Raw genomic sequence first — 23,602 nt, forward strand, 5'->3', positions numbered from 1 at the left:
ACACCATCTCCCAAAAAATAACAAAGACCTCTTGAAACAACTTGCACCTACTGTGCAGGTGGTTTCAGGATACAACGGACCCAGGAGCTGAGAAACTCCTTGCATCTTTATCCTGCTTTGTAACAACTCGTTCCCAAATTATAAGGGAACTAAAATTACAGACTCTGTCTTTATTTTATGATGGAATATTACAAGTAATTCCTTCAGCTCCTCTGTGTGCACCTCACATCTGTGATTGACTGAAAGAGTGTGGTACTCCCAGAATGGGAAATTAGGGAAAACTCTATAAATGTTAATTTTTCTAGTGGATCTGATCAGCATGGTAAGATCCTTTCCAGGACTCTCCAAAGATTTCTGTGATTCAGCCAGCAACCACAGCGTGGTTCTTTGTGGACTGTAGTGAAAACTGCCCAAATGTGTTCACAGAGAGGTTTTTGTGTCTTTGTAATGAATTTTTTCTCAAAATTGTAGGTATGATCCATGTAAGGTAAATCTATTTAGCTGTAGTTTCAAAAGGAGTGATGTTTTTAAGAGCTGGGGTCCCAGCACAGGAGAGACATGGAGCTGCTGAAACGAGTCCAGAGGAGGCACCAAGAGGATGAGGGATGGAGCAGCTCTGCTGGGAGGAAAGAGGAGAGAACTGAGATTGTTCAGCCTGGAGAAGAGAAGACTTTGGGGTGACCTAATTGTGGCCTTTTGGCACCTGAAGGAGCTACAAGAAAGATGGAGAGAGACTATTTCCAGGGGCCTGGAGTGACAGGACAAAGGGGAATGGCTTCAAATTCACAGAGAGCAGGGTTAGGTGGGATATCAGGAAGGAATTCTTCCCTGTGAGGGTGCTGAGGCCCTGGCACAGGGTGCCCAGAGAAGCTGTGGCTGCTCCATCCCTGGAAGTGTCCAAGGCCAGGTTGGACAGGGCTTGGAGCAACCTGGGCTAGTGGAAGGTGTCCCTGCCCATGGCAGGGGGTGGAATGAGATGAGCATTAAGGTCCCTTCCAACCCAAACCATTCTGTGATTCTATGGTTCTATTTATCAGGAGGGAGCCAATGTAAGGGAGTCTCTGCTAATTTACACTGTACATTTCTCAGGGAACAGATAAATTTTGCTCTGTGTGGTTTCTGCCTGGTTTTGCTGCCATATAAATGACTTTTCTGGCCAAGGGCATTTTTTACCGTCAGTTGAGACCATAAAACTGTGATCCCAAATGTAGAGGTGGGTATGAGGCACCTTTCTAATTAACCTTTGCTTCACCTTTGGTATATTGAGAAGTCTTGCCTGAAGAAATCAAGGAACAGGTATTGTGACACCCCCCCCCCCAGCACAGCAGACAGGGAAGTTGTTGGTAACATGACTTTGGTTTTGAAAATTTGAGAACATTTCTGCCTCCAGTCAGGTTGGAAGGTCAGACCTATGGGGGTAGTTACAACACTGAAAGCAGAAGGCTTGTGTCAATACAGGGTTTTGTTGTTAGAAAAAGGGATTTTTAACCAGGAAACATAGTCATGTGCTGAAATAACTTTAATTCAAAGCATGAATTAAGAAACACAAACCTCATTTTTTGCCAAATGCTAAGGAAAATGGAGTTAGTAAATACTCTGGACTAGTTATTCTGACTTGTACATCCCTCCATAAGAACAGACATTGAGGTCCTTGGGACCACAGTGTTTTCTCAGGGAATCTGTCACCAAGATGCACCTGAGCTGGCAGCGAAGGACCCATGAGTGTCACCTTGGAACTGTTTTTGAAGACTCAGAATTTGTTCTGGTGTTTGCTGTTGAGAACTTCAAATGCCTGTGTCCATCCTAATGCTCTCCAAGGTGCATTTTAATTCTCTGTGTGTTTGTCAGCCCATTTCAAGTGTCTGGGGGATTGTGTTACTGTTGCTTGGTACAGGCTGGTGCTCTGTTTGTAACCCTATAACATATGTGTGCTTTCTGTCATGGAGGTGCTTCATTTCTGCAGAAGGGACTGTACACAGGGAATATTTGCACCAACGTGAGTCACCTCAAGGCCCATTAAAACTTCTGAGCCTCAGAATTGAAGGACACAGAGTGTACCTGGGTGAAGGAGGAACCTCAGTTGGTGAGGAGCAAACGGATCCTGGACCGTGTGGTTACATCTGATTTGCACTTACCTCTGCCAAATGGATTTGCACATCATGGTTCCATTCCATGCAGCAGAACAACTGGCATGTGTTAATTGGATCATAACTCTGTGTGTGACTCTGGACTGTTTGATTTATGCCTGTGCTTTTATTGAGAATATGAGTGACCGTATCGAACGTGTTCAATTTGAGTTGAGCCCAAGGCAGATCTGGCTGCTCATGGTGAAAGTCATCCTGCAGAATATGCAACTGAAGAACTGATTAAAATATTTACAGGTTCATTTTCTGTGCTCTGGGGAGCAACCAAAACCAGGTGAGTCACTTCAGACCCGAGTTCGAAGTTCTAGTGATGGAGGACGCTCATCACTTAATCAGCTGAGGAACAGCCACTTCATGACTATCCTTACACTTCACATTAAAACAACCAAACCAATCAATCCCAGAGTGGCTGTGTCCCTCAGCTGGCCTTTCCTGTCCAGCTGGGAGCCTGGCAGTTGAAATCACAGTGCAGCTGCCTTGCAAACTCAGGGCATTCCAGAACAATTCATTTGAATACAGAAACTCTGTTTTTCAAGGATCACTGCTCTGGGGTCTGTCACAGCCCACCTTGGTGGCCTCGTGGCTTTGTGCTGTTCCTGTCCATGAGGTGATCCTGTGTTTTCAGAGGATTTCTGGAGCAAGGTGCTCCTGTGGCTGCCCACAGTTCACTGGCTGCTGCTGTATTTGTAACTCAGAGCAGCAGCTCCCATATCCTGTGTATTTTCCCCTGTTTTTACACACAGACTTCGTGTTTGTTCTGTTTGTACGCCACAGTTATCCTCAAAGAATGAGGCACCATCTCCCTTGCACATGATCTGGTTTAAACCACTGAACTGGATCAAGTCAGGAGCTCCTGTCTGGCTTTTGGAGATGGGAATTCCAAGATTTTGCTTGGATTTATGCCCATTCCATAGGGGCATTTCATACGGGTGAGCTCAGCAGCCTGTTTCACTGGGGAGGGAGCAGCTGGAGGTGAGGATGCTGCTGGTGTTCTGTGCAGGGGCTGCTCCCCCAGACCCCTCCCTTGTGTTGCTGTGCCTGTTTTGCTCACCCATGGCTTATTTTATTGCATTAACTATGGACTTGCAGCAGTTTGGCTGCCAACTGAGCAGGGGACAGAGTGAGAGGACAGAATCCCACAGCTGCTCCCCTGGCCCTCACCTCTCCACTGCTGCTGCCACTGCTGCTCTCCAGCCTGGTCACTTTGTGTGGCACTTCCCAAACTGACCCTGGGCCCCCTCCCCAGGATGGAGTGTCCCTGAGCCCAGCCTCCCCCTTGCCTTGGACCTGTGCTCTTGACCAAGCCATGCAAGACCTCTGCCTGCACCATGGGGACATCAGTGTCCCCTACAGGCACATCCTAGCAGAGAGACATGACCTAGCAGAGGGTTGTGTGTTTGGGGGAAAGTGGTGGTGAGTTTTGTGTCCATGGGTGTGAATCCTCAGCACAGGAAGGGCTTGTGCTGATCACAAAACCCTGCGAGCAGAAGGGTTTACAATCCACTCCCCATCCCCACCTTCTCTGCACCAGTTTGCACCAGTTTGCAGGCCAGCGGGACTGGGCACTGCTGTGTCCCACAGGAGACCCCGGCTGGAGAGAGGAGGAGATCACCAAGACCCTCGCTGAGGTGGGTGTTGTCAGCGTGTGTCAGCCAGCCTTCGGATTCCAGACCAGCACGTACCTTGGAACATTCTTCAAACACTTGCTGTTGGGCTTTTCCATAGAGAAAATTACTTCGGTCTCTCACCATAGCTTTGGGGGGGCTGTTCCGTGCCGTGCCTCACCCTCAGCACCCCCGAGTCCCACACTGCCCTGCAGAGCCTGATCACCTTCAGTGCCCGGGGCGAGGGGAGTGCCCCCGGCCGCCCCCCGGGCCCCCACCCGCGGGGCCGCTGGTACTGCCCGTGCTGCTCATGCTGCGGTTTTTGGGTGGGTCTGGATTTGGGGTGGGGACGAGCCCCGGGGGATCTCCCGGGTGAGGCTGCGGGGAGCGGGCGGGGGCGCGGGGGCTGCCGGCAGAGAGCGGAGCCCCCGCCCCGGTGAAACGGAGCGGTGCGATCGGGGGAGCGGAGCGGTGGGATCGGGGGGAGCGGAGCGGTGGGATCGGGGGAGCCCCCGCCCCGGCGGAGCGGTGGGAGCAGCCGGAGAGGAGGGAGCGGAGCGGCTGGAGCCCCCTCCCCGGCGGAGGGGAGCGGTGGGATCAGCGGGAGCGGAGCGGTGGGAGCGGCTGGAGCGGAGGGGGGGAGCGGCCGGAGCCCCCGCCCCGAAGGAGGCACAGCGGGCTGGGCTGCGGATGGAGGGGAGCCGGACCCCTCCCCGGTACGGATCCATGGAGTCCACCCGGTGGCCGCCCGCGGGGCCAGGTGAGCGCGGCGGGACCGGGACGGGCAGGGCACGGCCAGAGCCGAACTTCCCCCCCCACAAATCCCCCGGCGGCTCCGGGACTCTCCCGGCACCCGAGCCCTGGGAGCTGGCGGGGAACAGGCGGCTTCACCCACCAAAAGGAGCCCCGCAGGTTCTCCCCAGACCGCTCTCGGCACCTCGGGAGTGGGGCGGGAAGAGAAGGATGGACGGAAGAGAGGGATGGATGAATGGATGGATGGGAGAGATGGACGGAAGCGGGAATAGAGGGAGGAAAGGGGTGGCTAGGGGAGAGAAAGGACGGAGAGAAGGGGCTGGGTGGAGGGGTGGCTGGAGGGCACGCACCGGCAGGAGGAGGAGGGTCGCATCCCACCTTCCCGCTGCTGCTGCCCGGGCGGACACGGAGCCGCTGTGCTGGGGATGCTGTGACAGGGAGACTGGGGTGCCCGCCCTGTCCTTCACCGCTTTTCCCCCTCTCTGACCTGTTCCTCCAGTACGACACGGGGTGAGAAGAGGGGGGGATGCCAACCAAGGGGATTGCCCTGTGCAGAGTCCCCGACCTTGCGGTGGGAGGAAGGGTCGAAGTGCTGGGCTGTGAGGAGGAGATGCGCCTGCAATCCCTCTGCTATGACGTCTCTGCGACCTCTCCCCTTCCCTATTCCTTTCTGCTACTCCTTAGCCCCTTGTACCCAAAGTGTCGGGGACAGGCAGCTGGAAATACAGGGGAGGAAGGATGGAGCAAATTCCTGCTCGGTACTGCTTGGCAGGGGTGTGTGCATGGTGCCTGTGAAGCTATTCAGCTCCTCGGTGGTCTGTTTGAAGTTTTAGTCCTTATCTTTTGTGCCTTTCAGCACAGTATCCTCCTCAAACCTTCACAGTCTATTAGAAACATAGATCCTTGGGGGACAGGAGCACTTCCATCACCTGGATCCTCTGCTCCCAGCAGCTGGGTGCCATCGGGGTGGTCCTGGGACTGGTGGTGCTGGACTCAGGGTGCTGGGTATGGCCCAGACACCCCCCTCCTCGGGTGCCTGTGAGCAGGGCTGTGGTGGCTGCAGTGTTTGCTGGTTCAGTGCAGTTCTGTGAACTCCCAGCTCCCAGGGACCCTTGTGATGGGTGAGAACGTGGCAACAGTCAGTGTCTGCTGTTTGAATGCTGCCCTGCTGTTTGCTCCCAACAAGGAAACAATCAGGCCAAGCCTGTGAAGCCCTGAGCACAAACAGCCTCTTGCCCTGCTTGTGCTCTGGAGGTGACCCTGGGGAGGTACCTACAGCAGTGGGGTGTTGCACAGGGGCTACACCTTAGTGATACCCTCATAAGTCCTCATCTATGAACTCTGCTCCTTTAGATGTCTAACGTGGTCCCACTGGTGCTGGCTGTGCCAGGGGCTGCACAAACACAGCCAGACACCCTCCCTCTGGCTGCAATGGGCCAGGGCAGCACATTTCTCCCTGGTTTACTAGAGGGAATGCTGGCAGGGAAGCAGTGCCATGGTTTGCAGGTTACCAGCAGCTGTGACCTCTCCTGTGTGAACATGGTCTTGTCCTCAGGACTGGTGTGCTGGGCCTACATTGGCAGACCTCGTGTCCATCCTGGCAGGGTGGTGGTGGTGGGCAGAGCACCCCCTCTGACAAGGCTGCCCAGAGCTGGGCCCTGCATCATCATCACTCCCATTGCCACGTTTGTGCAGTAAGGGCTGATTTTGAGAGGCTGAATGCCCCCTGCCCGTGCTGCTTTCTGGAGCAGAGGAAATCACAGGGCTGAGTTACAGAGTTCTGGGGATGGAGCCCCCGTGAAGAGCTCTGACCCCTCCACAGGGGACTGTCAATCCATTGTCCAACTTTAATCATGAAGCAGATTGCTTGAAACTCAACCCTGCGCTGGTTGTTGCTGTGACTCATCCCAGGCTCGCTGCTGCCTGTCTAAATGTTTTCACCAAAGCCATATGGAGTGGAAGTCTCTGGCTATTATACTGCTCATTAATGGAGCCCACCCCCACCCCCCCAGGCCGTGTGTGATGATTAGAGCATCTCTGAGTTTCAATCAAAGCTTTTTCCCCCTCCTTGGTTTGCCAGGTTGAAATAGTGCCAGCTGGGGAGTCTTTCAGCTCGGGCAGTGTGGGGTTGATTTCTCTGTGTGGCTGTGCTACTGTGTGTGCAGCTGTGGGACCAAAGGGACCCCTGGGCCACACATGGGGCCATCCCCAAAGGGAGACTTAAACTGTGAGCTTGATCACAGCTTTAATAAACATCCTACCTTGGGCAGGAGAAGAAACCTGGTGTAAGAAACCCATTCTCAGGTTTGGCAAAACCACCTCCAGTGAGATCTTTTCTCCAGCTGTCTGGAATTTAATCCCGCAGGAGGTCCCAGGGTCTGTACCTTTGCAACTGCTGGATGTGTTGCTGCCCTTGCACAGGTCTGTGGGGACACAGGGCCCTTTGTCAGAACAGCTGTGACCTTCCAGCCTGCAGTGCTGGGGTTCAGGAACTCACCATCACCCCTTGTCTGCCTGGAGAAAACATCTCCTGAGCCAGCAGGGAAGATTCATGCACATTCCAACCATGTCCATCAAAAATCAATTGTCATCAATCTCATTACATGGAATCACAGAGGAAATTGGATTGGAGGAGACCTCTGGAGATACTGAGTTCAACCTGTTGCTCAGAGCAGACTTGGTAGATCACGTTGCTCATAGCCTTGTCCAGGAGTTATCTTGGACCAAAGATGGAAATGCCACAACCTCCCTGATCCCTTTTCCAGTGTCTGAACAGCCCTCAGCCTTCCTCTCTCAGCCTCTCCCCTTCTGTTCTGTGCTCCATCCCCTGTCCTCACTCAGATATTCAGATCTTGGCTTGATGACCTGTGGTCCTGTGCAGATGGAAGGAATCTCCACCAACAAATTTATCTCCCCATCCTGTCAGCTGCCTGTCAGTCACCTGTATGGATTTACTGGTTTCTCATGGATGGTTTTGGTGGATGGTTATGATGCAGAGGTGTAGAGGTGTAGCTCTGTGTCCCCTTGTCCAGGTGCTCCCTCCCAGGGTTTGTGGGCTTCATTTTGCAGGAACGTTCTCCTGGCACTGCCCTCCCTCTGCTGATGCCCTGGATTAAGCAGCTCCAGGCACATGACAGTAGTCCCAGGACTTCCCATCCAAGACTTGCTGCTTTGGTGAGCAGTTCCCTGGAATGCCTGAGGGATGCAGAGTGCCATGACCCGACCACAGCACCTGAAGGCACAGCTGAGGGCTGAGACCTTCCAGCTCGAGTCCTGCAGCCCCTGCTCTGCTGTGCTGTGCCAACCTGCCCACTGCCCCCACTGCACAGGACACTCTGGGCCTGCAACAGGAGGCTGTTGGGAAGTGTCCAACAGAAAGGGGACTTTGGGGAGTGTGTGAGAGCAGAGTGGTCCCAGCCACACCATATTCCCTGGCTCTGATGGGAAAACCACCCAGAGCAGAGTCAGGAGCTTTCTTGCTCTTGTGGGCAGTGCCCATGGACTGGAATTACATCCCAGCCTCCTGCTGTGGACAGAGGAAAGTGACCCAGCACTACCACCTCCTGCCATCCCAGCCCTGCCACCTCCTGCCATCCCAACACTGCCACCTCCTGCCATCCCAACACTGCCACCTCCTGCCATCCCAAAACTGCCACCTCCTGCCATCCCAGCACTGCCACCTCCTGCCATCCCAGCACTGCCACTTTCTCCTATTCCAGCACTGCCACCTCCTGCTTGTCCAGCACCTCCTTCCAACCCAGCACTGCCAACTCCTTTGTACCCAGCACTGCCACCTCCCCCATCCCAGCCTGGTCACTTCCTCCCTTATACAGGTGAGGATTCATCTCTCCCAGTCTGGGATGGTTCTGCTAATGAGATTCTGGGATGAGAAGGGAGAAGAAAAGATGCTGACAGCTGTTTCAAACCCTCACTCATCCCCTGGGGAACAGCTGGCTGATAATCTCAGCCCAATGATTCTGCCAGCAGTGATCAAAGATGTTCTGGGTTATTTACCCACCCAGGCAGGCCAGAAGTGACAGCCCCCCCCTCCCCCAGCGCCACCCCCGTGCTCCTGGGGATGGTTGGCTTTGTCCTTGGCTAGTGGAGGCTGCAGTGAGCTCACACCTGTGTTTACTGGCACATCTGTACAACCAGCAGCGTTGTCATCTCAGCCTGGTCACAGAAGTGACACAGAGAAATGCAGTTTTTCCGTGACAGGTCTAGAGCTGGGCTGGAGTACAAGCCCAGGGAGTGGCTGCCTACAGGCACATGGCAGCTGTGCCATCTGCACCTTCACTTGGGTCACCTGCCAGCATCTGTCACCTGTCCCCGGTGCAGGGCTGGGGGCAGGTGCAGCCAAGAGAGGAGCTCTGGGGTGGCAGAGCATCAGGATGCTTGGGACGAGGGACCTCTGCATCCTGGTCCCCTGGCAACCGCACTCTGGTCCCCTGGCAACCGCATCCTGAGCCTGTAGCAACCACAGGCCGGTCCCTTAGCAACCGTCATCAGGTCCATGGAAACAAGGCAAAGGGAGGGGGTTTGTGCTCATTTGTAGCAGAGCCTTTGAGCAAGAGCTGATGGAGAGCAGTGCATCCAATCCCACACTCTGTCCAGCCCAGGGATTCATCCTTCTGTCCTGAGCAAGTGCTGGCTCCTGAGAGCATCCTGATGGTTTAGAACAGGGAGTGATGGAGGATTCCCACACTGGCATAAGCTGAACATGACGTTTGTGTCTAGGGGAAGAGGGACATAATCTCAAAGAAATCCTCATGAGTTTTTAAGCCAGAAACAGGAGAAAATTATTCTCCAAACCAGTCACACTGACCCAAACCAGTCATATTTCCCTGATAAGCCTTCCCTGCTGGCAGCCTTGGAAATATCCCTCGCTTTGGGAGTGATTTCCCAAGTAGTTTTACATGATGGGTAGAGGACCAGTGACTGAAGTGTTTGGTCTTGTGCCTTAATGCTGGTCTCTTACTACCCTATAACCCTTAGCACTGGCCTGGGTCCTGTTTGGAATGCCCAGACCATACACTGTGAGAACTCCTGTTCTCAAACACCACTTGCCTGGAAAATCCTGTTCCCAGAGCTGGTGCTTCATGGCTGTGCTTTCCCCCTTCCCTGCACGGGGGAAGTCCCAGGGCTGCAGGAAGGCAAAATGTGCCCTGTGAAGATTCAAAGAAAGATTCATGTGTTTTTTTGGATATTTTCTCACAGGCTGGCTTTGCTGTAGCACATCCCAGGAGAGCCAGATTAACCTGTGTGTGATGAATGTGCTGCTGCCTGTCACTGATAACAAGCTCAGTGTCGTGTCTCTGAGAGCCAGACCAGGCTGGGAGGTGGCAGCTGGCCTGGGAGACATTCCCATGAAATGGTCTGGGAGTCACTGTGGGATCCACAGGCACTGTGTGAATCCACACAGCATCCACGTGTAAATCTGGGGGACAACCTTGTGCAAACAGTGGAACATCTGGGTGTAAGTCATTGGCAGGGAGAGGCAGAGCTGGTGATCAGGGCCATGGATGGGGGTTGCTTGGCTTTCACCCTGTCCATTCCTCTAAAATACAAGTTACAGACTCTCCTTGTCTGTGTTTTGCTGTGAATTCTTGCCTCTTGCCCTCAGGAAGGGACATCCCATTTCCCTGCCTCAGTTTCCCTAAGCGGGTTACAGAGGTGATGGCTCAGCACTCCAGAGGTTGAGGAAGCTGAACTGGCCTGCTGGGTGCCGTGAGGCCTCTTCCCCTGGTGAACTGGGGAGCAGGGGGGGACTCCAACCAGCCTGTGATGGAAGGGGAGCAGCTGAAGGACTTTCATGTCCATGATTCCTTCGCTCTGTGCTGTGTGAGTCCAGAATTTGTTCCTGGCATGCACTGGAGAAGGGTTCACACGCAGGCTCATGGCTCTGTGCTGAGGTGGCTGAAGCTCACATGATTCTGGAAGAAGAGGTATTCCTGTCCTTCCCTCCAGCAGTTTTTAGCTCCCTTGGCCTCCTGCTGTCCAGAGAGGGGGAGACTCTGGAAATCTGGGGCTCTCTCAGCAGCACAGAGCCAGGCACAGCACTGGTGTGAGCACGGCCAGCACGAAGCAGGTGAGGTGATGCTGGTTTTGGAGGCTCCAAGCCCCCGTGGTCCCTGTTGGCCTCAGCACCCACCTGGCATCTCCTGCTGACTGACACGGCTCCTGTTCCCTTGGCAGAGGATGAGATCGTTTCCATGGCTGACTCCACCACCACCATCGATGACATTGAAGGAGAGCTCTTCAAAATCGAGAGGATCAGGGAGATCCTGGTGAGGAGGGAGTCGGAGCTGCGGTACATGTGAGTACCTGCCCTGCCCTGGCACTGTGCCCCATTCCCAGGGGGAATCCCAGCATCTTCTCCTGCCCAGTCAAGCAGATCATCCCCGGGGGTGGGCAGAGCTCAGGCTGCTTTCCACCTTGTTTTCCACTGGGAAGCACAGCCTCTCCCACTGCTCTGGCCTTGCCCTCAGGAGGGGCTTTAATGGGTTATAAAGCTGCCACTGATGCTGTGAAGGTCTGAGCCAGCCTAATTCTGTGCAAACAGAGTTTATCACATGGATTTAGCTACACAAATGTTTCCATACTCAACCACCAGCACCCTGTGTTCCCAGTGGGTCCATGCTCTTCCTCAGTGTGAGGCTCTTAGACTGGGATTGGGAAGGGACCTGAGGCTGGTGGTTTGTTGCTGCTCTCTGGAGATGTGGCTTTGCCCCAGCGTGAAGATCTGCAGCTGCTGAACAGCCACATGAACACAGTTTATCCTTCCAGATTGAAGGATTGCACATCCTCCCAACTTCCCCTTTCCTCCTCCATCCCCTGGCCCCTGGGATCACTGGGACACACCAGGATTGGACCAGCATCAGTGCCTGGTGCCACCCTGCATCCTGCATCTCCACCCTGCTTCTGCACCTCCACTCCCAGCACAGCCTTTGCAGCCCAGTGAGGAGGGAAAGATTTTCTCCATGGTTCACTTCAATAATCAAAGCAGTTTGTGGGTAAAAGTCTCTAGGCCTTTCAGATTTTAGGCAATCAAATAGCCACTGTGTTGCAGCAGCACTAAACCAGCTGCAACATAAAGGTACAGGAGGGTTAAAGAACATTTTTCCTGGGTATACTGGGGGATTTTATGGTTTGGGAGGAAAAGGACTCATCAAAACTATCAAGTTTGTGTTGATTAAGCTTTTTAATACCACTGAATTGCTGTAGTCAGCCCAGTCTTCAGATCCCATGCTGCCAGACCAATAGAAACCTGGAATTTTTGTACTGGTAATGGCAAAGATCATATTTCCTGGGCTATAGCACTTGATATGCTGGGGTTTTTTTTGATGTGTCTGGTTCCTCAGTGGTACCTGCACTGCAGGGATCACCAAAGCCTGGAAATGCCTGTGTAAATCCAGTGTGTGGGGAAGCTGTGAGCTGGACTGTGGCTGATTTGGAACAGTGGCCTCTTTGAGGCACAGTTCCCCCTGAATACATTGTTGAAAAGGATTTTTGGAATTCATAAAAAATGTAGTTCTTCAATACCTCCCATGGCAACTGGTGCCTGATTCTCTCCAGTGCTGTCAAAGCTCACAGATCTTGTTCTTTCTTATCCCTTCATTTGTTTTGCTCTTTGCCTTGCACTTGGAAAACAAAGGGAGATCACCTGCAGAAACCACATGCTGGGGTGGGCATGGCTGCAAAAGTGATCCCTTGGGAGTTTGGTAGTGCTGGGATTGTGTGTCTGGGTGTTTGGGGAGTGCTGTGGGAACTCGAGCATCAGCTCTGTGAGGTGCAGGAGTGAGGAGGAGTGTGGATCTGTGGGGCAGGGAAGGCTGAGGGCTGGAGAAGAGAGATCCCAGACCTCTGTGTTCTGCAGGACAAGGTTTAAAAGGATGGGGAACTGGGGCTGCAAGGGGTTTTTTTCTTCCCCAGTGGGGAAAAAGTGTGATGTTCAGGGTGGTTGGACTGTCGGCCTTGGGGAGGTGGACATTTCCCAGGGTGTGCTGCCAAGCAGGTCAGTCGATAGCAATCAGTGTTTTCTCCTTTTTGGAAATGTCAAACTAAAATGTTCCAACACTTCTGAGGTGTCTGTGCTCTGGAAAACAAGGAAGCTCCCAATATTTCTTCTTTTATAGGGCAAAAGGAAAGGTCTGAAATGCCTGTGGGGGATTCAGCCCTGCACCCACCCTCCTCAGTGCCCTGACCTGCTCCCTGGGACCAGACAGGGATACCCTGGCTCTGGCTGGTTCTGCAATAGGTGTGAAAACTATTGGTAGAAGCAATCCCACCTCTAGCAGCAGCTTTCTGGTTGCTTCTCCTTGCAATCCCTCATGAGTTTTACGGAAATGAGAGTTTTTATTATTGCCCATTTATTATTCTCACTATCAATTTTCCCAGAATTAATTTCCAATTTAAATTTAATAATATTTCAGCTCTCATTTGACTGTTTAATTTCATTTTAATTTTTCATTTCGATAAGCACATCACCAGCAATCAGCCTGTTCTCCCTGTGTCCCATGCAGAGCTGGTGCTCTTTGTCCAAGTTCAGGGCTCAGCCACCACAGGACCCGAGAGGAGGACAAAGAGCCCTCCCTGCTCTCCCTGTGCAGCTCCCAAGCACTGGCACTGCTGGACCTGTTCAGTGTGGAATGCAGACCAGGGAAAACTCTGTCAGCTGGAGGAAAAGTCTGACAGAGCCAAGAGGGAGCCTTCTCCTTCACCTGAGCTGATCCCCTCCCTCAGCAACATCTCACAGGGTTCCTCTTTGTGAGATTGTTTATTTTCCCTTCCATTTCTGGTGTCCTCAGCTCAGCTGACAAAGCTGCATCTTCAGGCAGCTCTGGTAAATATGACTCATCCCAGAAGGGTGGACAGTGTGACTCAGTGGAAGGACCAGCAGGATTGTTGGAGATGCAGACAAGGCTTTTAGGAACTCCCACTTCCAAAAGAACCGGTGGCACAGCTGGGCAGGGGGAGAACAGCTCATCAGTCAGCCATGGATTGTCTGCAGACACAGATCCTGCTCGGGGGAACAGCACAGGGAGGACATGGAGCTGCTGGAGAGAGTCCAGAGGAGGCACCAAGATGATGAGAGCAATGGGGCAGCTCTGCTGGGAGGAAAGGCTGTGGGAGAGTTGGGTTTGTTCAGCCTGGAGAAGAGAAGCTTTGGGGTGACCTGATTGTGGCCTTCCAGGACCTGAAGGAACGACAGGAAAGATGGAGAGAGACTATTTACAAGGACCTGGAGTGACAGGACAAGAGGGAATGGCTTCAAACTGTCAGAGGGCAGGGTCAGATGGGATGTTAGGAAGGAATTTTTCCCTTGAGGGCTGTGAGGCCCTGGCACAGGTTGCCCAGAGAAGCTTGGCTTTACCAAGGGCACAGGTGTGAGAGTTTTAAAAATAAATCAGTTTGTTCCTCTGCCAGCCCCAGTAAGCCACGAGCAGCACATGAGCTGGTTCCCATGGAAGGGGCTGAGTGCCTGTGGTGCTCCTGAGACATCCAAACTGCCTCAGCTCAGACAGGGCCACATGTCCCCACTTGGCTCCAGCAGCTGATGTTTGAGTTGGGCCCACCCTGACCAGCACCTTGCTGCTGTCGTGGGGTTTGAGCCAGAGGTGTTTCCATTGCCTTTGGCTTCAGCAGGCTCCTTTTCTCCTGTTGAAATGACCTTGTTTCTCAGCAGACACCTGCAAAGTTTGCACATTTCCCCCCCTCTGTTATATTTCTAACTTCTTTTAATTCTGCAGAAAGGCAGGATGAAAAGGTCAGATCCTCTTATATGGCATCCATTTCTTTTTGGATTTTACCTTCTGGGGATTATTTTTCTGGAAGAAGGAGAGACACAGTTGCTATTGTCTGGTGGGTGTGCCAGGTTTTAATAAGGCTTCGTTGTTGTTAGGGCAATGAAACTCTTTCTTTGCCAACAACCAGCAACCCAACCCATGTGGCTCTGGGGTGAAGTGGGCTCCCATTTCCCATGGGAAGGCTGGTAATTCTGTGCTCCCCACCATAGGCACTGAATGCATTGCCTTCCAGCATTGGTTGGGTGTTGCTCTGGGGGTTTTGAACCTTTCCTCTCCCAGTCTTCTCCCCTGAATAGTTTCACTTGTGTCCCTGCAGGATGGATGACATTCAGCTTTGTAAAGAAATCAGCCGGCTGAAAAAGGAGCTTCAAAAACTCATAGCCCTGCCAGGTAAGGCTTGGTGGAGCTTCAGAGAACTGCACCCTGCTGCACTCAGCAGAAAGGTTCCAGGAAATACAAGAAGCTCTTTGGGAGCTCCCACCCCAGGATGCTCCCAGAGACACTGCTGCATTCACAGATGGGGCTCCCTGAGTGTCTCCTGAGATTCTCCTTGGGAGTACTTCCAGGGAGTCCTTGTCCAGGTTTGGGATAAAGGGCAGAGAAAACTGAAAAGCAGAGAAATAAGTCCTTTGAGGTCTGGTACAGGAGAAGGGGAGCTGAGAGAGTGAATCCCAACACAGTGCACCAGGGAGGATCCCAAATGAGTCAAGAGGACAAGCAGGGGACATTGGCCACACCATGGAGGGACCCCTTTGGAGTTAAAAGAAGGAGAGATGCCTTCAAAGGCCTTAAGTGTGTGAAAAGGAGTGAATTCTTGCTGTGGCCATGTCAGAACGTGTGTCAGTGGTGGGGCAGAGGGCAGCAGCTGCCAGGGAAGGGTTCCTGCTTGCAGCCAGGGTGGGATGGGTGCTAGGGGGATGCCATGCCAAAGGGACTTGGTGATGTCCCTGATTTAGGTGGATTCACCATTCAGGATGTTGAAAAGAGGCAAACAGGCCAGGGCAATATGTGTGAAAACTTCAGCTGGGAGGAAGTGCTGCTTTGTCACCTCCCTTACCATGACCAGTGACCCTCCACGTCCTGTCACAGCTACAGCCACCCTTGTCCCTTCACAGCCCAGGAGAGGCCAAACCTCATTTCTCTAAAGGATCTCTCTTAGTATTTAAGTCAAAGCACCCACCAAATAGCTCCAGGTCGGAATGAGACTGAGCAGGAAAGGCTTCCCTGGCTGTGTCCCTCCCTGGTCATAAGGCTCTGCCTCCTCCTGGGACACACTCACTCAGCCCTCAGCAAGGACTGCTTTCAGAGGCAGATGGGAGACATATCCCTGCTTATTTGTACCCACTCAAGCATGAGGATTCGGACCTGTTTCCCCAAGCACCACCTCAGCTCATCAGTTCTCTATCCAAGGTCACCTCAAAGCCAAGAGTGGCAGCAAATCCTGACCCTGTCTGAAGCCACAGTGGGGCTGTGCTGTGTGTGCTTGTGAATCTTCAGCACGTAGTTGGAGCCCAAATGCTGCTTAATATGCAGGTCCTGATTAGTTTAATACAACCTGCCTGTATCCAGAGGGAGGTTCAGACAGGAAAGGGAGCATCCTGCCATAAAAATGGGACCTGCTTGCAAAACAGACCCAAATCTCATGTAGGCTTTTAATTCAAACATCTAAACTAAGACTTCACCTAAACCATGGCTCAGGACCAGAGATAAATTGGCCTTTTCTGATGCTGGAGAAATGTGTCTGGCTTTCCTTCATCTGCTTTGGTCTTTCATTTCTTGTCTTTTTAGCACTCCCAGATTCAGCTGAAAGCAGAAATTCTGCTCACATCAGGGATGCTCTTTTTGTCTTCTTTCTTACTTGATTCAGATCAGACCGTGCTGGAAAAATCCTGCCCATCACTGTTCTGGAGAGAGCATCACAGCAGTCCTTGGTTCAGATAAAGATTTGACCACGTCAGAGCTTACTCAGGGCCCAGCCAGACCTGGGGCTTGAAATCTCACCAGGCCACGGTGCCTTCAGTAATTCAGAGAGGGTGATGGTCATGGTGGGCTCTGACATCACAAGTCTGGAAGAAAGGTGCAGTGTTTGTGCAGTGGGACATTAACTCTGACATGCCCCACCTTGGGAATGCAGGTTGTTGATTAACTCCAGATGCTGTGCACAGCCTGATGTTTCCCGTTTGTGTGGCATCCACTTGGAAGTGTTCCTGTTCCCACCAGGCAGGTGGGAGCTGCACAGGGACAGTGCCCAGGGCCAGGTGACTGTGCATTAACTCTTCCTGGTGGATGACCAGCAGGGGTGGCCCAGCCCCCAGCCCAGAGAAGCTTTCTCTGCCGGGGAGCTCATTCCTTGCACAAAAGCACAGTGGCAGGAAAACCCTTTGTTTGCTGGGGATGTTTCTGAGTGGTTCCTCCTTCCCAGAGCCCTGCAGCAGCACCTCCACTGATCCACAGCAGACTTCAAACCACTAATCAATGCTCCGTTTAGGTCACTGCTGAGACCCTGCCAACAGGGCTCACTCCATACTGTGAATTTCTCTGTATTTTTATTTAGCTGAAGGAAGGCTGGAGACTGATCCATTCTGGGCTGGGCTGCTGAATTCAGACCTGGTATTAAATAGCTGCAGCACAAACAGTCAGAGTTCCCAGCTGGGGATTTCTCCATTGATATTTCCCACTCCTTGTCCCTGTGACTCCAATCCTCACATATCCCACTGACCACTGTGTACCAATAGGGAGCTAAACTTGTTCATTCAATCCATCTCTGCTATAGCAAGTGAAAATGTAAAGCCAGGTCCATGTCAGGTGTGGTTCTGTTCACTGGGGATGCTTACAGCAATTGCAGTTTCTGATGAGTTGGAAACATCGTGCTGGGCTTTTAAAATGCAGCTACAAACTAAATAAGGGGTTGGACTAGATGATCTCCAGAGGTCCCTTCCAACCCTAACTATTCTGTGATCCTGTAAATTCATGTAGGACAGGACTTCATAGTGATGTGAGAGTTTTCCAGGCCTTCACTAACTCTCTGCCCAAAGATCTGTGGCAGGAGTAGGTCCCACCCAAGGTGGGTCTGTTGGGAGGGTTCAAGTGATGACCAAAGCTGATGGATTCAAAATAGCCTGGCAGAAACTTGGGGCCACCATTGTTGCTGAGATGGGAACAGCATTGACAGTGTTTTGGAAGGTCAGATGTAGAGGGTGAGATCACCAGGAGCATGTTCAGCAAGGGAGTAAGGCCACAAAACCAGTGGATTGTTTTTCACGTCATTTATGTGTGACATAAATGGAGGTGTGAGGGGTTCCCAGGGCATCTGCCCAGTGCTGATAATTCCCTGCACATCTGAATCCCCAGCAGGTTTCTCAGCCACATGAAGGACCTGACTCTGAGATATCTGGACCTCTGCCCAGCTCAGGGCCAAGCTGGAGCTGGTTGGATGTGCTGGCTTGGGAAATGGGCGTTAAACACGTCCCGAGGGGCCCTGTCTCTGCTCTGCAGAGCTCAGAGATGCATCTTGCAGTGCTCAGCCCCATGAAAGTTTTGGGGAGAAGCTAAAACTTTGAAGTCTGATGACTGCAGACGTGTCTCCTTCCAGCCAGGGTGGCTTGGGATGAGGTTGTTGCTTATTTAGCAGCCTGTGCCTGGATCCAGCTGCTTCCTTTGGCTTGGCTTTTGCCCCCACTCTCATATCTGCTCCTGGGTTGACAGGGGTGGGGATGGGCCCTGTTGGTGTGTTAAATGTGTTCTCTGTGCTGCAGAGAATGAGAAGTCCAACGAGGAGAAGCAGAGGGAAGAGGAGCTGGTCCAGCAGATACACAAGCTGGTGGAAACACGGGATTTCTTGGTGGATGACGTGGAATTTGAGAGGCTCAGGTAGCTCAGTGCAACTTATTACTTGCACTGAGGACAGTGCAGTCTGTCCTCTGATCTGCATCCTGCCTTCCCAGATGCTCCTGTTCCTTTCCTGAATGGTAACCAAGTTCTTTGTCACAGGGAAAGGGAAGAAGACAAGGAAATGGCAGAGTTCCTGCAAAGTAAGCTCTCCAAAAGCTACCTCCAGAAAGCAAGTAGGTGGTTGATGAGTTTCATTCCTTGAATTGAACCTCCCTGGCAGTTTCTCCCCTCTCCTAAGCACCCTGTCTCCAAGATTTTGTTTCTCTGCCTGGGGCTGGCTTACCTGGAGACCATCTGTTGCTGGAGGAGGGTGTGGGGAAATGGCAACTGGGGGATGCTGGTGCTTGAGATCACATTGTGGAAAAGCCCCAAATTGGTACAGATGTTGTGCTTCCATTTCCCTCCTGGCATTTCCCAGCCACCATGTCCTATGAGAATGGGGATGGGCAGGTGTCCTTTCATAGCTGATGGGCTTCATCTGACCTTTTCCAACCAGCTCTTTACATCCCATCTCACCACTACCTAAGGTCACAGCCTGGATAGACACCACAGCCTCTGATGGCAGGTCACCCTTTTCCCTGTGCCTCCATCACCTTCCCAGTGCAGTAGGAGGCATTTCCAGCCCAGGACCCCTGTGGACACCCAGGAAGCACAGATGGCAATGTGCCTCCTGGGTGCAGGAGCTCATGCCCAGCTGTGGGTCTGAGGAGGGTCAGCAACTGAGCCCCAAGAGGAGCTCTAAGAATCAGCCATGGGCCTGTGCCCTGGTCACCAATTCCTCTTTCCACAGCTCCTGTCAAAGAGAAGAAGATGACTTCCAGGGGACAGCAAACCTCGGCACCGTACATGACCAAGACAGGCCTCACCCTGCTCAAGGAGTGCTGTGGCTTCACCTGCTCCATCATGTAGCCAGTCCCAGCTCCTGGGCACAGGACATGACCATGGTGAGTGTGCACACCCTGGGAAGCTGGGCCGGGCAAGAGGGGCTTCCTTGTGCTGGGCCTTCCTGGCTCAGCTGCACAGTGATGTGCCAGTGTTTTGGAAACAGGGATCACCCAAGGCCAGCCCGTGTCCGTGACACAGGACTGTCCTCTGGCTGGCAAGGGGCAACCAGGCAGCCCCTGTCCATTTGCCAGAGGTTCAGGACATAACTCATTCTAAAAGTAGTCACTTTGTAGAAGTCTCAGGGAGTGGCAGACCCATAGAGAGGTGCTCCTTACCAGTGCAGCCTGGCATGGACTTCCCAGCTCATCCCAGGAGGAGGCTGAAGTGGCCAGGTTGGATCCCCAGCTCTGCCTGGCTCAAGCTGCCTCCCTGCTCTGATGCCTGTGTGTGACTCTGCTCCACAGCACGTGCTGCCAAAATTGGTGTTTGTGGGGTGCAGACAAGTCAAGCAAGGCCTGAACAGCTTGATGGGGAGCTCAGGTGACCTGGTGAGCTGAGCTCACTCCGGCCAGAGTGTGCTGAGGACACAGGCGACCAAGTCACTGCTGAGATGAAGTTATGCCTGTAAGGATGTGCTTTACTCCAGCTGAAGTGAAATCCTGTGCTCCAGCACCACAAATCTGAGTGCAGACCTTACAGCTCAGCACGGGGCAGCTGGCAAGGAGGTGAAACCATCCACCTACTGAGCTCCCACCTTCCTCCACGCCTGGGCTGCACCCAGAGGGCGTGAGCAGGGCCAGAGCTGAGCACTGAGACTGACCCCATGTGGGACTGTGTGAGAGGAAGATGATGGTAATGGAGGTCCAGTGGGTTGTAGCCTCTGTGGGAGGATACATCTCATCCTGAATATCACTGGAGACTTCCACTGTGGCCAGTGGCCTGAGAGCCAACAGTTCCTCTCGCTGGCATTAGGTGCTCTATAAGGCAGGGTTGGCTCTCTGGCCACTGCAGAAGAGAGGTACCAAGGGAATCCCATGGTTGCAACTCATGGTTTCCCATCTCTTGCCTTTCCTCCCCAGGTCTCCAGCCAGAGTCCACGACCTGCTCTCCTTCGAGAGATTCAACCTCCCGTCATTGTCCATGCTTCCCACGGCAGCACCACCACCGGAGGGGCTTCCCAAGCAGGCTGGTGCAAGCTTGAGTGACCACATCAGTGGTACCACGTCCTCCATGGCATCAACAAACACCACATCCCACCCGAGCTCAGCTTGGAAGGCGTGTGCAGCGGCGGCAGCAGAGGCCACGACCAAGGGACTGGTGCAATCCTTCCCCTGGACACAGGGTTAAAAGAAGCACATGTTTGGAGAACACTGTGCTCCACCATCCAAGACATGTTGTGCACACAGATGATTGTCTCATCCTCAGCCTTGTACAACCTTTGAGTGTCTGTGGGACGATTCCTGAGGACTCTTGGTGGGGAATGTCTCTGGTTTGGGTTTTATTGTGTTTGCCTTGGTTTTGTTGCAAGGTGCTCTGGGGCTTTGGGTAGAACCAAGCAAAGGTGCAGGGCAGTTCCTGGAGCCTGCTGAGTGCAGGGATGCTCCCTGTGGAGTTACCACCAGAGCACAGACCGGGCGTGTGTAACTACGGGCAGATGAGTTGCTTTCCCCACCTCACCTCACTGGATTCAGTGCTCAGCTCCAAGAAAAAGGAGGAGCTGAGAACAACAGGAGCAAAATTCAGAACAGGGCAACATGCAGAAGGAAAGGAAAACCCAGCAGGAGACTGGAGACATGGCAGGGGAAGGTGGAGACAGCAGGTGAGATGCTCTCAGTGCCAGGAGGGCTTTCAGTCCTGCCCTCCAGTGCCCCAGCCCCATGGGCTTGGCACCATGAGCTGGACACAGTCCTGTGCAAAAGACTCAGGGCACCCTGATGTCACCCACTGCTCAGCCCCTGTTGTCCCTTCTGAGCAGCCACCTGTGCTGAGGTGGCACAGCCAGAGCTGCTGGTGCCCATGGTAGTAGGACAGGAGCTTTCCTTCTCCCTGGGTGTGAAGGCCTCTCACCCCTCCCACCCTGCCTGCCCCTCTGCCCTGTACCTGCTGTGGCTTTACTGGGTGGCCTTGGGTGGCCTCCCCTTTGGGTGGCTGCCCAGGAGCTCTTTCTGCCTTGTCCTCCAGCCAAAATGCTGATTCCCCCAGCACAGCCCTGCTGCAGTTTGCTGCAGGGTCTTGAGATGGTTTTCCTGCCTGGGTCACTGGTCACCGTGCCAGGGAGTTGGTCACAACCCTTTGGCTTTTCCCATAGCACCTGACAGCACATTCACCCTTACAAAGCACAATGCAGGTGGGATCCTTCCCAGTGCAGTGCCATAAGCAGGTCCAAGTTCCTCATTGAGCCACAGACTGGTTTGGGTTGGAAGGGACCTTAAAGCTCATCTCATTCTACCCTCTGCCATGGGCAGGGACACCTTCCACCAGCCCAGGTTGCTCCAAGCCCCGTCCAACCTGGCCTTGAACACTGCCAGGGATGGGGCAGCCACAGCTTCTCTGGGCAACCTGTGCCAGGGCCTCCCCACCCTCACAGCCAAGAATTTCTTCCTAATATCTAATCTAACCCTATTCTCTGTCAGTTTGAACCCATTCCCCCTTGTCCTGTCACTCCATGATCTTATAAATAGTGTCTCTCCATCTTTCTTTTAGCTCCTTCAGGTCCTGGAAGGCCACAATTAGGTTACCCCCACACCTTCTCTTTTCCGGGCTGAACAACCCAGTTGTCTCAGTCTTCCCTCATGTATCAGCACTGCCAGAGAACCCAGTGTGTGAAATGTGTTCTCTAACCTTTGCAAGGGGGTTTCCACTCCCTTATCCTTCCTGGGCAACCTCCTCCATCCCAAGACATGGATCCTACCAGCAGTCAGAGAAGTCCACAAACTAAACCAGTCCCTCTGCCCACTGACAGACCAGGGTGCAAGGCCCAAATGGGCCAACATGACACCTGCAAACGTGAATCCAGCAAACTGGACCCTGTTTTGGTTCATGTCACCTCTGAGTTTACCTCAATTCTCTCTGTTTGAAGCTTACCTACCCTACAGCCTCCTACAAACATCACCTGCCGCTTTCTGGTGCTCCCCTTGCTTGGGAGAGGCTTCAGTGTGGACTGGTGGGAGCACCTGTAGATCACAGGAGCAAATTAAGTCACAGAGAGCTCCCCTCTGCTCTGCCCACCCTGTGCAGTGCAGTGAGGTGCAGTTCACCCCTGGGGCTGTTGTCAGAGCTGTCCATCATCTGTAGCATCCAATCCAGGAGCTGATGGGACAGATTGGGCCAGTCCTTCCCTGCTCTTCCAGAAACTGTCCAGTGGGTGCTTTGCTTGGTCACTCTGCAGTCACCATATGTGAGTTTGCTTTGATCCACACAGACCAGAGGCTCAAGACTCAGAAGGCTCCTCTCACTGTCCTTGCCTTCCCAGGGTCTTACTGGGCTGGATGAGTAACTCAACCAGTGTGTTTGGCTGGGCTGAGAGGGAGCCCATGGCAAGGAAGAGCCCTTGATTCAGAACTTGCCCCCCTACTTCATCCTTACCTGCACCCCACAAGGCCCCCAGCCCCAGACTTTGGCTGTGGAGCAGTGCTGGGCAGGCAGGGAAGATGGGAAAGGTCCTGGCCTGTTCTGCTCTTTGTTTATGGGCTGTGTTTGAGTGGCTGCTCATGGAGAAGGGGACAGGCTGCTGGCCTGGGCATGCTGGCCTCTGTTATAAGTGATGGCAAAGGTGCCCAGCACACGGGAGTGATGCTGTTTCATGTGCATTGATTTCAACCCAAACCAATAAATGTCTGTTGGAAGCTTGGTTCATAGGTATTTCCCCACCTGGGACCTTTTTAGAGAGATGGCTCAGGCTGTGTCACAGCAGGGTGGAACAGAAACCAGATCCTAAAAAGTCAGGCTGGACTTTGGACTTCCCTGACAGTTGCAGGAGAACAGAGCAGCTCCTGTACCCAACCCTGCCATTTCTGGCTCTTAACATTTCACTTTTGGGCCAGGCTGAAAAATCTTTGGAAAGGCAAGAAACTGCCTCCCTGGGTTAATACCCCTTACTGCTCAGGGCCCTGAACTCTTTAGACATCTTTGTTCAGTGATAACAAAAGAGGAGCCTTCTGTCCTCACCAAGCCTCAATGGCACCATTTACAGGGGGGTTGTGGAACACCAAATGTCTTCTCTGTGTGGCACTTGGCTCTTGGCAGGAGGTCTGGGTGCACCACATCCTCCCTTGGACCCCAACTCTCCCCCTCCTGTATCCCACCCCCCAGTTCTCCCAGGAGGAGGAGCTGGACTTGCAGGGCCTGCAGGCTGCAGGGTCTTGTGGTTTTTGGTGTTTCCTGGGCTTGGGAAGGGTGATTAAAGAACAGATGAGAAGCACCTCGTGGTGGACATGCAGGAGAGCACGAGGAGGTGGGAGATGGGCTGAGTAGGAGCAGAAAGGCAGGACAGAATCTGGGCTGTGCTGGGCCTCATCAG

The 23,602-nt window shown here is 53.1% G+C and overlaps 1 protein-coding gene across 5 annotated transcripts; it reads left to right on the plus strand.

The window, feature by feature from the left end:
- Positions 1 to 1,937: 1,937 nt before the first annotated feature.
- On the plus strand, positions 1,938 to 22,944 carry LOC116796386 (bMERB domain-containing protein 1-like). 5 transcript variants are annotated; one of them, XM_032706967.1, is made up of 7 exons: positions 1,938 to 2,418; positions 10,697 to 10,817; positions 14,624 to 14,697; positions 18,063 to 18,177; positions 18,298 to 18,371; positions 18,989 to 19,142; positions 20,163 to 22,944. In XM_032706967.1, the coding sequence occupies exons 2-6, from the start codon at positions 10,714 to 10,716 to the stop codon at positions 19,105 to 19,107; spliced, it is 486 nt and encodes a 161-aa protein (XP_032562858.1). In that variant the 5' UTR covers positions 1,938 to 2,418; positions 10,697 to 10,713; the 3' UTR covers positions 19,108 to 19,142; positions 20,163 to 22,944. The 5 variants fall into 5 exon arrangements, with proteins under 5 accessions (XP_032562858.1, XP_032562856.1, XP_032562855.1 ...); XM_032706965.1 differs by lacking the exon at positions 1,938 to 2,418 and adding an exon at positions 3,647 to 3,772; XM_032706964.1 differs by lacking the exon at positions 1,938 to 2,418 and adding an exon at positions 3,964 to 4,074.
- Positions 22,945 to 23,602: the final 658 nt, after the last annotated feature.

The sequence above is a fragment of the Chiroxiphia lanceolata genome, chromosome 19, assembly GCF_009829145.1.
Source record: "Chiroxiphia lanceolata isolate bChiLan1 chromosome 19, bChiLan1.pri, whole genome shotgun sequence".
Taxonomy (NCBI): domain Eukaryota; kingdom Metazoa; phylum Chordata; class Aves; order Passeriformes; family Pipridae; genus Chiroxiphia; species Chiroxiphia lanceolata.